This window comes from Molothrus ater, chromosome 1 (assembly GCF_012460135.2).
Source record: "Molothrus ater isolate BHLD 08-10-18 breed brown headed cowbird chromosome 1, BPBGC_Mater_1.1, whole genome shotgun sequence".
Lineage (NCBI taxonomy): Eukaryota > Metazoa > Chordata > Aves > Passeriformes > Icteridae > Molothrus > Molothrus ater.
Window position 1 is genome coordinate 5,802,451 of NC_050478.2, and position 17,061 is coordinate 5,819,511.

The 17,061-nt window shown below is 42.3% G+C and overlaps 1 protein-coding gene across 1 annotated transcript in view; it reads left to right on the forward strand.

The window, feature by feature from the left end:
* The window catches only part of LOC118701655 (sodium channel protein type 5 subunit alpha-like), a 217,710-nt gene that overhangs the window by 95,035 nt on the left and 105,614 nt on the right, over positions 1-17,061 (forward strand). The window contains exons 11-13 of the mRNA XM_054515743.1: positions 3,500-3,673; positions 6,094-6,501; positions 14,932-15,064. Coding sequence (XP_054371718.1) covers positions 3,500-3,673; positions 6,094-6,501; positions 14,932-15,064 — 715 coding nt within the window. The remainder of the gene's footprint in view (positions 1-3,499; positions 3,674-6,093; positions 6,502-14,931; positions 15,065-17,061) is intronic.

Here is a 17,061-nt window from a genome sequence, read left to right on the forward strand (position 1 = left end):
TGAGCACAACCCAGCTGTTTTGGTAGCTCAGCCAGAGCCCCAGGTGAACCTCCTTCCACCATCCCTTTAGCACACATTGTTTTCTTCCCTGTCTTGCTCCACCTGCTGTAAATATACAATTTTTTGATAACAAAGGTAAAGATGTAGATTAACCTCTTTGAAGCACATACAGCTTCATTCCTGGAAAAGTAAACAGGCAGACCTTGAGGTTAAGAGCTGCAAATTATGCCAAGGGTATGGATTTAATGTTATGTCATAAATTTAAACAAACCAGGGAGGCCAAATGGTAGACGTAGCCTTATAGCCTTAATAACAGTATTTAATTTGCATGTGGTTTGTGTGGGGTAGAAAGCTTTTATTAAACAGCAGAAAAGAACATTTTAGGCACTGTGAACAAGAAGACAATAAGAAAATTAGTCTGAAATAACACGTAGCACTGTAGTTCAGAGAAATAAATCCTTGAAACACAATATAAACTAATATACATAATTTTCTTTTGGGTACATATGGCTTCAGGGCCTAATCCAAAGCCCATTTAAATCCTTGGAAAGAAAATAGAAAATGCAATTCACTCTTGACAAAGTGCTAGTAGTGGCTTATGAATCATTTAAGTCCTTTTAAAGATCCTCTTTGATAGTTTAAGTAATAGGTAAATGCAATTTAGTCCATATACAGCCACTTTGAACAGAGTAACTCTGCCATAACCTAAGGGAACAAGCTGAGCTCCAGCTCGTACCTATTTTGTACAAATTTTCATGTGTATTGACTCCAGCTGAGCTTTTCCTAATAACAGTCAACTTTGGTAGCCCCAACTATAATTAAAGATATTTAAGAATTTCATTTTGAAAGCTTTGATTTCAATTAAGCCTCTGTGTACACAAAGAGAAGGAACATTAAGCCCGGAAAGCATAATGTGTCAAAAAACAAAGCTGCCCCTGAAAAACTGAATTTTTCCGATTTGTTTATATGCTTTATAATAGAGTCTTTTCTTCAGCCAGCCATTTCTCATCTTCCCTGTGCCCTGTTCAGTGCAAAGGGTGGACAGTACATGACTTGAGAGCAGCTCTTTGCTTTCTCATCATTTGTTTTGTTGCCTTAGGGCAGCTTGAGCAGAACTTCTCAGCTCAGGCAGTCAAAGCCTGCTTGGAAGAGGAAGGGACTAATGTCCTCCAAGGTTTTTCAGGGCCTCTTGCCACTGCTCAGACTCCATGTGCTTCAAAAATGCTCCTTTGTATTTGCAATATTCCTGGAGTATTATCCTAGTTTTATGGGAAGGAAGTTCAGGAGTGGAGTGATTTGGGTCCATGATGTTCACTAATGAAGTCCAGTAATTCTGCAAATCAACTCCTGGCATCTCAAAGTAGACATTTGGAAGCAGAGGCTCAGGAAAGGGAGTTGGGTGGCTGCACCATGGAGCTTTCAGATGTCCTGCTGAGATATCTCACTCCAGTTAGAACTACTCGATTTTAATCTGGTTCTCCAAACTTCGATCAAGATTTTAGTTTTGACTTTCTCACTGCACCACTAAGTTCTTGCCTCAAGAGCTCTCTTTTGCATAATCCTCATATCAGGGCTCATGTGAGCTAAGCTTTCCTCCCAATCCTTCAGCCATCACATGTCCTTGCCAGGTATGCCTGGTCCCACACACCTTTCCTGCCCCTGCAGTTGTTGCAGTGGGTTATGCCCTGCAGTGCCTGAGGAACAGGACATGGTCCAGCCACAGGAGCCCAAACAGAACGGGTAGATAGGCAGGACATGGGGACTTCCTCAAGCCCAGGCTGGACTGAGGAAACTGGTAAGGAGTCCCTGCTCATGGCAGGGGGTTGGATGGACTCTAAGCTCCCTTCCAACACAAGCTGTACTGTGATTTTATGGTCCTCCATGCCATGAGGAATAATTCACTATAAATCCTTTTTCAATATCTGAGAGAGGTATTGAGTACAGAAACAATTCAAGCAATAGGTAAAAAAATGATAAGAAACTAAAAATTAGCTTATTTTGCAGTATGAGTGCAGTATGCTTAGTAGCACAACCTGCAATATTTTCTAGATCAACAAAATATGACAGTAATCAAAAAGGAAAACCAAAACTGTTCAGGCCAGCTTTTATAATGTTCAGTATAAAGAGAGCAGAAATGTAATTGATAGACCTGCTTGGGGACTATCAGTCAATTTATACAATTGGTCTAATACATTCCTAAATCTGAGCTTAACACCAAAAGACTTGCCAAATCTTTATGAAGAGAAAGCACTTCAGCATAGCAATTAAATCAATTGACTCAAAAAAAACCAAGCAACAAGCCAACCAAAACAACCTAGACCAGTGTCTGAGCCCTCCTTCTCTCTGCTCTAAGCAGCTTGCTTATGAAAGATATTTCCCACAGGAATTAAGTTTTGTTGTGCTCTCAGCTTGATAGAGCTACCGCTACTCCTTGAAATACATGATTGATTCTTTACACGGCTGTTAAGTGCCTTCACTTTCCTTGGACTGATGCCTGTGGGAGGAAGGGAGTATTTTGCAGTGGAGAGATGATTGCCTGTTTGATTCTAGTGGCTTACAGACAATAGCACTGAGGATTCATCTGTTTCTCCTGTTCTGGGGAACCGGGAGAGGCTTTTTTTAACAATACGCTCTCTTCAGGTGATTCAGCTGGGGGCTCTGCGTTGGGCTGGTCTCCAGGCCACTGATGTGGCCACCACTGGTACTCCAGCACCTCCAAACCTGATCCTTGTGCCCAGAGTCCCCTCACTCCTCTCACTCCTCCTGCCTGTGCTGGGGACAGGGCCCCAGCTCCCCCAGCTCTTATCAATCCTTCCTCCTGGCTGCTCATTTTCTCCCAGGGCTGTGATTTTGGTGCTCAGGCTTTGGAACTGGGCTTCTGCAGGGCTCCCAGCAGCTGGTGTGTTATCAGCCTGCTCCTGCAGAGATCCCAGCAGATAGCCAGCACAGCATGGAAGCAGGTGGCACAGCAAAGGCCACCTTATCTCCAGTTAAGCCCATAGCTCTTTCTTTGCATCTCTGGTCGCAGCTGCCTGCACTGTGATTGGGATAAGTGTTTACAGAAATGTGCCAGCTGAGCTGCCTGCTGCTCCTGGCATCCCTCTGTGCAGGGAGGGAAAATCCCAGCAGCCAGCTGGGCTGCCCTCCTGTCCAGCCTTTCAAGGGGCTGAGGTCCAGGGGGACTTTAATCTGAGGTCCCCCAGTTTGAGATTTTTTCTTTGCCTGGCACCAGAAGCGTTAGTCCAGAGATGTGTGCAGGTGTGTGCACACAGGCTGTTCCTTCATGACATGTCAAACAGTCTTGTGTGGGAGCTACACATAAAAACCATCCTTTTATGCAGCCATTCCTAAGTTTTATGATTACTTATCCCCAGAAATTTTTAATGTCTCTCCTGTACAACCTTAAAATTTAAAATGAAAAGTAATTTCTGAGCTGTAGTAGTTTTCACTGATATCCTGAAATAACAATATTAATACCTTCTACTATCTTCTGATTTAGGCACTAGCAGCTAAAGGAATTGATTCGATGTCACTCAGCTCATTGGAAATGTCACCTAAAAGTGCAAAAGAAAGAAGAAATAAGAGGAAGAAAAAGAAATCTTTGGGGGGAGACGAGTATGGGGAAGACCAAAGGAATCCCAAGTGTGACTATGACGATGGTCAAAGGAGGATGGTAAGCCATGGTCTGAAACATCACTTGTTCCACACTGTACTTTCCTGGACAGGCCAGGCTCTGAGCAAGGCAATTTAAACTGAAACTTTTAGAAGAAACAGGTATTTAATATCTTAACTGATATTAACATAGCAGATACAGCATACAGTCTGTGCTAGAACAGTGGAAGGAAACATATTACCACTTTATTTTTTAAATGAATTTAAAATGCCCATTAAACATTTTTATAAACCTGTTTTTTTCAATTTGTTTCCTTTTTTTTTTTTTGCCTCAAGATTACCCTCAATCTGGTTTATTTTCTTTCATTCATCTGATTATATCTATCCTATCCCTACTAGAGATAAAAAAAATCTTAGTGGAAACCTACAAGGCTTAAAAATAAAAGAGAGGAGGAGAAAAGGAGAAAACTTGTCTCTGAGGGCTTTTTAAATATTATACAAAGACATTATTAACATTTTTATATTCTTTTGCTAGTTGCCTCCAAGTCAAAACTTTGTGGCACTTGTTTCTACTTTCTATTGCAGGGAAGAAAAACAGAGTGACAGTGTTATTAAATAAGGTTTTATGTAAATGTTCCTGACATGCATGAATATGAATCTGCCCATGCTGTATGTATCAAGGGATCATAAATAGCTCCAGATAATTTGTCTTTGTTTAACTGAGGGCAAAGTTTAAATCAGTTTGTTTTGTTGTTTTGAGTAGCCATGTAATGGGCTAAGTCCTTCTCTATTTTGTTGTCAGTGAATTTAGGGATACTTGGCAGCCATAAAAAGCTCATAAAAAACGTGTAAGTGGTGTAAGTAAATGTGACCAATTAATGACTCCCCAGGTCACAAAATTTACCCAGAGCTGGATTTCTGTAGATGACATGCATTTTTTAATCCAATTGTTTGTGTTGCTGTCTCATTGGTCAAGAGGGTTGTGTAACAAATTGCACCTTTTCTAAACCCAGAATTGCTCTTTAGCTTCATTCTGGATGGGTTCCAGGACACCACGTGCCAGAAGCACCGTAGATTGGAGCTGTGCATTTTCAGTTTATTTCTCAGATTAATATTCCTTGTTTTCACTTTTCGCCCCTGGATGTCATATATGCATGAGAAGCATGGGAGACACATTTCAAAGCTTATAGTAAATCTTCTCTGCAAGGCTGTGTCTGGCATGGTTGGAGGGAATAAGGCTGAGTCATCATTCAGATGCTATCTTAGCAGCTGGAAGTGTGTTGCCATCAGAAATCAGTCTCAATGACTGTGCCATGGAAACCCAGGCATGGATTTCTGACCAGCTGAAATTTGGTAGCAATCCAAAAGGGTTGTTTTTAGTTAGAAAGAGCCTGGGTTTTGTACTCCTCCATGTACCAGTGTCACTGAATAGCATCATTACATAACTCAGTGGTGTAAGCTACAGCACAGAATGAAATCAGGCTTCATTTGATTTGTCTGGTTTGTGGGTGCTGTGGCAATCTGACCTCTCTTCATAGATACTTGGCTCATGGGAAAGTTCTGAAGAAGCTGGAAATTCTGTGCAGGCATAAATTCAAAAATATGCTCTGCCTAAATGCTCTTACTCCAGTAATTTCCTCTTTAGAGAGAAGAGAAAGGGATAGACTTGAATTCCTCACACATTTTCTGAAGATCCTTTTTGCTCTGCCGGATTTTAGGTGTGTTTAGTCCTTGGCTACATCTTGCTGATGCTCTGGCAGAGTTGCAGTCTCACTAACTGACGTCAGAGTGGATCGTCAAGGCTGATATTTAAGTGAGGGAGATTGCTGTGTACTGAGGTTACCTAGCCCTTAAGCAGCCATGTGCATTGAGATAATCATTTTACAAACTAATAAACCATATCCCTCTTCTTGCTCTTGGTTTGTTTTTTGGTTGTTTTTTTTTTCTTTTTCTTTTATCACCTTCTTCCGTCGTATTCTGCTTCTTCTTCTTCCCTCTTCTTCTCATTTTCCCTGCAGTTCATTTCCTGCCCTATTTCTTTATCTATTCTTCTCCCACTGCACTGTTCCTTCCCTAGCTGTTATGAAGATGTGTGATAATGCAGTAGATTGGAGCTGGATCCCCCTTCCCTGCTCCTGTCTTCCACTCCTTGTGCTGCCTTCCCAGGTCCTCTGGCACTTGTCCCATGGGGGGGAGTAGAAGCAAAGGAAGTATCACACTGTGAGCTGAATGCCACCTTGACCCTTCCTATTTCAGTACATCTTTAATTGCCAAGTGTTAGACAAATACCTAAAGGCTAGGAATGACTGTCCAACCTCTTAACTTTGAGGAGCCTGAAAACCTGTAATTAAGTCTCTCTTTCTCTGAAGCGCTTGGTTTAAAATGGAACTCACTGCTCTCCCCCAGACCTTCCTCGCTCCTGAAAAACATGTTGCAAAATGTTGTTTCTCTTTCCCCTTTTTCCTTTCTGGGGGTTTCCAGACTCTCCTTGGCATTAGTTATGGTCCCAGTGCAAACTTGGTGAAGCGCAGAACGAGCCACGGAAGCGTTTTCAGTTTCCGACTCCGTGGCAGAGACACTTGCTCCGAGACAGATTTTGCCGATGATGAGATCAGCATCGCTGGGGAAAATGAAAGCCACCGGGGCTCTCTCTTAATTCCAAGATCTGGGAGGCGTCCAAGCGTGCAAAGTCAAGTGAGCCATAGTTCTCACCCTACTACTCCCAACTACACCCAGACGGGCAAAAGGAACAGCTCAGTGGATTGCAATGGTGTGGTTTCCCTGATAGGAGGAGGAGGAGGCACCGGGGCACTCCACCCAGACCCTACTTCTCCTGCAGGGTTACTGCTCCCCCCAGTTATTATGGAAAAGCCTGGGACAGGCGACCTGGTGAGTACTTTATAACTTTTGTATGTGATTCACGCTCTCATTTCCTTCTAAATGTTGTTGGAGATTGCTGTAATTTATTTACACCACATGGAGTCTGTGGTGAGAAACCCAGACCCATCATTCCAGGCAGGGTGGGAAGACAACGAGTTAATTCACTGAGAAATGTGCGCCTAGTGCCTCATCAGGGAGGTTTCTGCCTTCTGGTGAAATTTTCTCTTCAGAGCTGTCAGGAGGCAAATACCTAAATCTTGAGTTTGACAGAGACTTTCTTTTCTTGAAGGGACAGATTTAAACTTGATTTCTTTTGACTTTTGAATACCTGACATTGTCTGGTGGATAGAAAATTATGGTTTTTAAATGATTCCATGAATCTTGCCATCTTGAAACTGTATTTTCTCTTGCTGGTTGGTCTCTGCATCTGACCTCTGGTCTTCTCTTGGGCCACTTGAGGAAGGCTGTTCCTTCAGTCCGAAGGGAATTCCCAGAAGGGTTTAGCATCCAGTTCAAATAACACCCAGGAAATATGAGCAGATGATCAACAGATTTCAGCCCTTCTGCAGATTGCCAGCATCTTTGTTGCAGAGCAACACCATGAGATGGTGTTTTTGGAAATAGCTGCTACACAGGCAGAGCAATCTGGACAGGTTGCTAGTTTGAGATAGTGGGAATTTATCTTTTCTTATGTAGATAATCTGTATTGAAGCTCATCACTTTCAACGGTCTTTAGAATGATGGAGGTCACTACTACACTCAGTGTGGGCAGGATTAATTTCATTTTAGGGATCAAAACCAGACCAGAATAATCTCTCTCCTTGGAAGTGCCTTTTTCTGTTCACTTTAACCACAAGTCTTAAATTAGGTGAGATAAAGCCCACTCAGAGTAACAAAGTGCCAAAACCAGGTTATGTTGGTGGGGGGGAAAAAAGCAAATGTGATTATAACATGTATTAACCAAGGTATCTCCTAAAGAGAAAGGTGAGTGTGATGGATCCCAGCTGTGGTGTCCGATTATCAGTAAATTGAGAAGCAGTTTTTTTTCTCTGGAGCCAAGCAGCTTTATTCCTTTCAGGGGTTTGGAGTGAATTTTTTTCCTTACCTATCTGGGCATTCCCTGTAGTTCTGCAAATAGACTCTCACACCACCCATGAGAGAAGGGGCCAAGCTACATGTGGGAAACTGGTTGGTGTGAGAATTATCTGTTTTGTTGACAGTTTTGAGACTGTTGCTGCTTTTTTGGATGTTCACATCTTCCTTCATTTAGGACTTTGGTAATCCTACTTTTACTCTCTGCAGACAAGGATGACCAGTCCTGAGACAACAGAAATGCTGTAGATAGGGAAGTTTTACTGGATTTAGCTTTGTAAAAAAAAAAAAAAAAAAAAAAAAAAAAAAAAAAAAAAAAAGAAAAAAAAGTGTGTATTAAGGGAGCTGGGGTAGAAAATTTGTGCATCTGTTTAAAAAAATTCTGAACCAAAGTTGTAAGACCTCAGTAGATGAGTAGAGGATGACCCCTTTTTCTCTGTAAGGAAAGCAGCTCTGCAGGCTGCTGAGGCTGTTCCCAGCTGTCAGAAAAAGTTTAGCAAAGCACAAGAGCACTCAACCCTTCACAGAAAATATCAGTATTTTACAGGATTGGGTCCTGAGGTGACAGGGAGGCTCTGAGCTCTGCTGTCATTTATTTTCATTTGTCGGCTTCCTGTCTTTTGGATAAATGGATGTTGGAAATGGAATGGCCGGGGTGGGGGAGCTCGCTTGGCACTTCCCTGCCCATCTAGGAAACAACACCCGGGCTCTGCAGTAACAGATGCTCATCCAGTGATGCAATGTGAAGGATGCTGTGTCTTTTGCAAAACAGGTTTGGTATCTAATCTATCCAGAAAATGTGAGCTGGGGTTAAGGGCTAATTGGCGAGGGGCCCATTGCTGTACAGATGTATTCACTGCAGGAGTCACAAGCACTGGGCACAAACCTGCAGCCTCAGCTGTGGCTCAGGCACAAGGAAATAGCAAATCTGACCCCTCAGCGTGCTTGGAGATAAATCAGCATGTTTCTTGGCTTTACATTTGATGATTTTCACCTTTTTCATGTTAAAATTTGTAGGTGAATTTGTTATTTGTTAGCAGCTCTGGTTTCTTTTTACAATTTTTCATATGTTTGGGGAAGTAGAAGAAAGATTTGCAGTTACCTCATTAACCTCACTGACCCTTCTGCTGTTATTTATTTTGAGCAAGGGTGAGCCCATGGTGGAAAAGGACCCACTTGGGCTATCTGTTGTATCTTTCATGAGCAAGAAATGAAGGGCCAATCCATGAAAATGCATCAATATGGCTTAAGCCCTGGCTTGAAGCTTCCTGAGGTGTAACTGTGGCTTTGCTCATGCAAATGGAACACCTGGGTAGATGGAGCTGGAAAAAACCACAATTTACAGCATTAGATTTTTGAAGATGTACTTTTTTTAGTTCATTACATGATGCTGAGTAGAATCAGATGAATACAACACACACCCATCAGACTGCTACTAAGGGGACAGATCACTGAATTCTGATTTGGGGAAAGCTTGGAGGAGCATTTCTGATTTAAAAGACAGCAAACATCAAGGTCTGACCATCTCTGGTTTTGCATTTTCAACCTGTAGACCTCCAGTCACAAACAGTGACTTAGCCCATAGCTGTCGCAAATTATCCCAAAGTGGGTCCCCCTCAGGTTTCTCCAGGAAAGCACAAACAGTCACGAACCACTACTGAGCATTTTAGCCTGATCAGCTTTAGCAATATTCACTCTGAACAGCAAAATGGTTGGGTTGGGACCACAATGAACAACTTCCATGTCTTTGTGTCATTGCACCTACTACCCCCTGTCCCAGCCAGGGACCATTTCCCTACGGGAATGGCTGCAGGTGGCAGCTGAGCTGACATGAAAACATCTGTGCAGTTCAGCTGCCCCCTCCCAAGAGAGAAGTGGCTGCAGCAGTTTATCCCACTGCTCAGGCTGGTGACTCAGAGGAGTGACATCCTGGCACTTGGCTGCAGAAAAGCATTTAAGATAAAAAAACCCAGTTTCAAATGCTCTTCAGATGGCCTTGGCTGCTTGGCACAGATGGATGAGTGGGTTTCCATGAGAAACCAAGTGTGTTTGCACCGTCCATCTCCTCTCCCTAATTCCTAAACCCAGCTGAGGAAAAAAGGAGGATTTTAGGTTATCTCAATGGGTGGTGCTAGAGCCCATCAGTCTCATCAGCTGGGGCAGTTTTGATGGCTATCAGGTGTGCTGACCATGGTCGGCATGGTCCATGCTGAGCAGCCACCTGCCCAGGAGCTCATTTCATCAAAGCAGTCCTGAAAGTCACCAGGGGCTTCAGTCCCTGAGCGAGAGGAGGACATCCTACCCTCTACAGGGAGCATCTCTGCGCACTTTGGGCATCCCCATGCCACAAGAGAGTTCCCACAAAGAGTTGTTTTTAGTTAGAAAGTCTGGGGAGCTCTTGGGGAGCTGCACAGAGGCTTCAGTACCATGAGGATTCCAGCCAGAGGGCATGCAGAGGTCATAGGTCATAGGGAAAGCAAAGTAGTGCAATGTGAAAGCGTGGTCTGCAAAAACCCTTCACAAAATCAGGTCTGGGTCCAGCAGCCGTCACCTGGAGGGGAAGAGCAACAGGTGGTCAGGTCTGAGGGGTGCAGGGAGCTTGTCCCAGGAAACCCATGGCAAGTCCTGGTCACTCTTCTGGAAATGCAGGGGACTCAGTCAGGGCTGCCCTGTTCTCCCACCAGCTTTCTTCAAGTGGTGCAGCTGCTGATTTTATCAAACTTACCCCAGTGTAAATAAGACATAAGGAGGACCTGGTGACCATGCTAGAAGTCCTAATTGTTTATGTCTTGACCTGAAACTGAGAGTTCTGAAAAATGATACGTTCTTATGCTCCTGCTGATTGCTGGGTGACATTTTGGCTTTTGCCTTATTTAGAGAAAATCTGTATGTTATGTAAGTAACTTCAGGGCACACAACAACTTAAAGGTTCTGCACCTTCCTGCAGTATTTATTTGTGGCTTTGCATTGCTCTGTTGTGTCTTGGTGTTTCTTAGTTAAGAGGTTAGAATAACACCTCCCTTCACAAAGGTATTGATGTGCTTGGGCAGAATTTGATTTAGTTAATGAACTCTTACCTGGAGCTCAATTTATCCATGGATTCTGATGAGGCTGAGTGAAATCTCACCTGTGGCTGTCAAGAACTTCTAGAGGGTTAAGGAACACACAAAACACCATCCCTTCTTGCCTCCTAAATCCAACTGGAGCCTTTCCTGTAACACTCCAGGGAAATCAAAAGACTTTTAATTTAACCTGACTTTACAATTGTTCCAGAGGTGGGAAGTGGAAGAGCAGTGGTTTCCAAGTGGGCACTGGCTGTTAGGCGGTGATCCCCACTGCTTTGTCTCCCTGAGGCACCTCCTCTCCAGAGCTTCCCATCAGGGCAGGAGCAGGGCAGGGCAGCCTGTGACATGGGTTTGGGTTGGACAGTGAGGCTGGAGTAACCTGGGGACACCTTCTTGCACACACAGCCTTTCCTGAATTCCCTCTTGGTCACCCTTATGCTTTCTTTTTAGGAAACTTGAAATGCTGAGCACTGCTAGATTGGCAGGAGGGAAAACACCTGGAGAGGGGCCAAGCTGTTTATCAAGGGACTGAAATAAAGATTTAGGAATTTATCTTTAGATGAAATTATTTTAAAAAGAAAAACAAACAAACAAAAATACCCTGCTTGTTGTTTCAGCTAAGCATAAAAGGCTTTTGCTGACCACATTGGTTTGAGGTTTTCATGTTCATCCTAAAATCACCCTGAGGTAAAATTTCTCTCTTTCACTTTTTGCTTTGGCACAGGACTGGTGAAAAGGGAAAGTGTTAGCAGTTTCCCTGTTCAGAAATAAAGGTCAACAGAATAAGTCATCCAAAAATCCTCCAATAAGTTATGTGGATAAAAGCTCCCTCTGATGCTGTCACACAGAGTTGTCACCACAGCTCTGGCTTCTGCTCGTTTCAAACTTTGCTTTTGTACATTCTAAGTGTAAATCACTCTGATTTGGTACAAATATTTCAAACTGCTTTAGTTTAAGGTGCAACTCTTTAAATAGTCAGGCATCCTCAAAATCAAGTGGTTTCTTTTTAATGCTGTGCTCTATTATGGCCACCTCCAATTTCATTAAATATTTGTGCTGGTGCATTACTGGGTCCATTGCTCATGGTGTGGCTTGCTCACCTTTTTCTGCTTGAAAAATTTTGAAGTGTACAAGGAAAATTAAACCTGTCCTGGTTCCCAAAAATGGTCTTTAAAAATGCTGCTATGCTTAAGCCCATCTTCACATAATTGTTTTGACATAGTTCAAAACTGTAGGCAGTGAGAAGAAAATATCTCTGTTTTGCATCCTCTACATCTAAATTACTGGAAAAAATATTTGTCTCTATAGAATTTAGCTAATCCAAAGGAGGAACTTTTCCAGTTCATCAGGGGGCAACAGAAATAATCTTTTCCTGCTGGAGGTGCCTATGTTTAACTCCACTGTGATTTCTCATCTGGATCCTAGGGACACTCCTTGCATAACTGTGAGGACTGCTGTTATTTTATGCTTAATTTCTATAGAAATATAAATACAATGAGAAACTGTGTCTGTGTGTGTTCTCTTAGAGATGATAATAGCCTTTATGCTGCCTGCTTGTCCAGTTCCTGGAATTGTTTCTGTCTCACTGCACAAAAGCTGCCAGTTCCTTGTGTGACTATCAGCCATCTCTGTTCTAAAATAAATAAAAATAGTATAAACCCAAACCCACACACAACTATTCTTTACATATGGTAAAAGCTTATGACCTTCCTTAAGCAGCTTTAGTAATTTTAAGCAATTCACCTGGATGGAAACTTTCTTTCCTGGAAAAATTCTTCCTAGTAAGTGGGAAAGTGTCTACGTGCTGGATTTACTGCTCTGTTGGCAAATCTTTGCCCAGTGGCACTGCCTGCCACCCACTGTGTCATCTGTGTCTCTGCTGTGTGCCTGGTGCCAGGGGGCTGGCAGAGAACAGGGGCTTGGTTCAATTAAATAAATTTTAAAAAGTAGGAAGAATGAACCTCTGAATGTTTTTCCTTTGGGTTTCTACTGCTTTGCACTTGTGAATAAAAGGTGACTTTCAGACACAGGACTCTTGGGAATGAGGTTGTCTGATGACATGTTACTAGTACATCCTATGCTTTAGGTCAGATAGGATGGGAGATATTAAAGCTTAAAAAAGACTGAAATAATCCACAGAGGTTTGAAATTTGAGTTTTTCTTATGGTTCACCAAACTTGTGGTTTGGGGTTTTTTTCCTCTTTTTCTTTGCTTTTCCTTTCTTCTTTGTTTAAATTTATTCTACCTTAAAAAATTGTCTCCCTCCTGTTTTTCTTCACCCTGTCTAGCTCTTTCTTTTTGGTACCATATATTTGTTATGTATTCCAAACTGCTGTGAATGATTATGCAATTTTGTAGATGCTTTCTTCATCAATAAAACATTTGTTGTTTCATTGGTTTTTATTGGATGTTTTTGAGGTGAAGGAAATCAAGCAAACTAATGCATCTGAAACACTATTCCTGGTATTCCCTGGCTCCTAAGCCAAGGAGAGAGTGTTTCTAGTTGTGCACAACTCTCTTTGAAGAGTTTCTGATTATAACTTTCCTTTTGAGCTGACTTAGTCAGTAACTCAATGGGCAATGAGCAGATTCAGTTGAGTTTTTCTTTAAAAGGACATTTTACAGGGGAAGTAAAGGCCATTTTGGAGCATCACTGCTTTTCTGGCCCAGCTGATGTTTTAAGTTCTTGCTTTCAAAGTCCTTACTCTTCTCTGGCCTTGCAGTGATTGGTGTTTTTACTGCAGTGCTTGAAGTGACCTGGGACCAGCATCCTGGTTATCATTGTCACGGTCAACCAGTGGCCAAACATCTTTGCCCTTTGCTGGGGATATCCCCTGCCCTGAAGAGGTCACAGTCCAGAAAGGCAGCTCATAGAGCTTCAGCACCTTTGTTTCTTGCTTTTCTCGTGGAATTGCCTTTCTTGAAGAGCATTTTTGGTAGAGAAATGGTGAAAAGGAGAGCTCCTGGGTTCCTGGGCACAAACAGCAGAGATGTGGAGCTGCTGCTTTTGGCACACCTCAGTTGGCATTCCAGGTGCTGATCAGGGGGTCAGGGCTATTTCAGACCCAAGTGATGAGAAGATCCAGAAGACTGAATCTAATTCCTGTAGCTCATTTTTCCATGGAGAAAACTAAAGCAGCTACTCTGATATCTGAATAAACCAGAGGTTCTCATCTTTGTAGGGATTTCTTCTTATTTCCTGTTTCCTTGAGCTATAACACAAGAGCCATTAGGATCCATCCTTCTACACCTGTCTTGTTATACAGTGTCTGGATGATTGATGACCAGGGCAGGGGCTGTTAAACATTTATTTTGGGAAACTGAGGGTCTCAACCAGGAGGTCTTTTACAGAGAATGATATTAAACCTGGCTTTTCCAGATTCTTGCACCTCAAACACTTTTCTTTCCACTTGTGTGGGATCTGGAGGAGTAAACCAAGTGGGATTTGTTCTCTATATGAAGTAGGAGCTTGTAATAATAAAAGCCTTAACATCTTGCTCCTATGAGCTGACAAAATGAAGTGTTTCATGCAGTGTGTGTCGTCAGCTATACTGTATTTCTGTCTGACTTCAGAAACCCAAGCCTACAACAAGCATAAAACTAATTTAAAATGAGACATTAAACAAAGACAGTTTGGGAGTTCTGTTTTTCTGGTATTTGATTTCTTTGGGATTTTTTTTTTCCTTGAGAAACATGAGAACAAGGGTTAGGTTATTTATTTTTTCCTGAGAAAAAGAAAGCGAAGTCTCTCCCCTAATTATGGAGCTTCAGAATCCATAACACCAAAGATCACCACAATGACAATATGTTCCTGAGATTTGGCAGTGTTTCAGAACAAGGAAAAACATGTGTTGGGGAGTCAGTTTGTTTGGTGTGATATCAGAGGTCTGCAATGGAGCTGTTACCCACGCCCTTTTCCTTTTCTAGCTGTATAATTAAATACTTAACACATTTCAGAAATAATGGATTAATTAATGTAATTAAGCAGGCCTTCTTTCACAAGAAAAGAGCATGGAAATGTAGCACTGCTATTCCTCTGGCATTGTAAGCCTTCCTTTATTTTCACCCACAGCTTACATGAAGGTGAAGGGCAGAGCAAATTCTCCAAAATTGCTCGAAGTGCCATTTTCAAAACTGTGCCCCACCAGCATGCCTCTAACTCAGAAGTCAGTGAGCTTTAGACTCTTCAGATGACAAAATTAACGCTTAGGCAGTTTTGAAATTTCTGCCCAAGTGTCTGCCTTGGATTTACTGTGCTGATCCAGTGTGTTCCTTTGAACAGACCTCCCCCTCGGACGAGGCAAGCAAGAAACAGCTTTTAATGCCCCACCGGCCCTCAGTGGACCACTCAGAGGAGCCCTTTCAGAGACAGAGGGCAGTGAGTGCTGTCAGCATCATCACCAGTGCCCTGGAAGGTAAGAGACCTCCTCAGTTTCCCAGCTCAAAATCATCTCTGTGTTAAAAGGCAGGGAAAAAGTGACACAAAATGCCCTGATATCGTTTTGAAAGAAGGCACAAAGGGTTGTTATTGCAATCCCTATAACAGAGGCAGCACAATCCTTATCTTACCCATGGACTTGTAAAAATCCAGAGAAAATGCCATATAGTTAGAATTGGAGCTGTAAGATTTAAGATTTTGTGCTGTTGTGGTGTTAGATGGGCACAGGGCTCGCTGGAGTGCAGGGTAGCAGAGCACCAGCCTGGTTTTGGGTGACTGACTGTACATGTGCTGGTGCCTCATCTCTCTGGGGCTGATGGAAGCCTGGCACGTGCAGAACCTCCAAATTGTCAGGGAGGAAAGTCCCAAAGTCTCTAAGTCTCTCACAACAGGGACACTGCAGTGTGGTGTGTGTTGAGTCCCACCACAAAATTTGAGGATGCTCAAAGGATGCTTTAACCACACAAATATTTCTCAACAACTTTTTCCAATATTTCTCAAGAACTGCTCTTCTCACGAGCTGCAGGAGAATTTTCCTCCTCTGGGTTTCCACAGGCAGGAACTTTGCATGTTCCTCTTGCAAATTTATTGACAGCAGGACAACTCAGAGCAAGACCCCCACATTCCCAATCTTTTGACTTGTAGCATGAAAGGGCTTCCTACAATTTCTCATGTCTCTTGCACAAACAGGGATGAGAGAGGAGGTAGCACGTAAGAGCACAGAGAAATGTCAGTCAAGAACATGGTAGCAAGGGAAATTGTGGATTCTCTGTATGACTGATGCACAGGGACTCACCTTACAGACAGGACCTGGACATTGCCCAGTGTGAAACCACAAAGCCCTTCCTCTTCCTCAGCTTTTTGCCCTCCGCATGGTTATATTCAGCAGTATTGTGGCCAGAAGATATATTTGTGTTTGAATGAATAAAGAGCTGTGATCTAAATAGGGAAATAATTGCTTTGGTGTATTCCAGTGTTTAATGTACTCTGCAAGGGTTTTATTTGTTTTCTGTGGGGTTTTTAGCAATTAGCTTTGTGACTGATTTGCTCTTTGTAATGTGTTAAGAATGCCTAAAAGGTTTGGACTTCTGGAGTTCTTGTTTATTTAATTGTATTTTTCTATTCCTTTATACCACAGAGATAGAGACCATCCAGGCTAGGATAACTCAGAGGACATGGCACTCAGGAATGTGGTTTAGTGTTGAATTTGGCAGTCAAGGGATAACAACTGAATCAGTGATCTTAAATGTCTTTTCCAACCTAAATGATTCTAAGATTCTGTGGAGAAGAATCCCTATTAAAGATTTCCTAACTCCCAGACTTTGATTAGTCATTGAAACTGAGTACTTGTTAACAAGGAATGTCAGATCAGAATAAAATATATCACAGGATTTAACCATATTCATGGCTGTAAGATTTGTGCCAAACCTTGAAACAGCCAGACCAGAAATCCCTTCCCCTTTACTTATTTGGTTTTTGCTCTTAGCTCTTGGGCAGTCAACAACTGTCTGTTTTTCCCAGACATTACAAAGCCTTGCAGACAAGAAAGGACCTATTTCTGTTTAAATTTAAAAATAAGAGGAAAACCATCACAATACTGGTTGTATTTTTCTGATCATTTTTACAGTAGCAGAAAAAACAGCGGCTAATTTTACTTTTTCTTTTGCAGATATTAGAAAGAAAATTAAATATCTTGTGTTTTCCAAATATCATATTTACTGGGAAAGGGTGTGGATTATTAATTGATTTAAACCATTTTAATGCCACATCACTGCCAAAAGACAACAGTCATACCCTGCTCCTTCCCTGTGTTCCTGCACTTTGTGTGATTGGTTTTCAGCTAGATCAACAAGCAGAACCAGCTCACTCAGAAGGTCCAGGAGCACAAAAGCTAGCAAAAGGACAGAGAAATAACATGTGGCTGAGGCTGAAGAGTGTGAAACCAGCCCTTTTAGCAGCAACCTGGACTTAAAG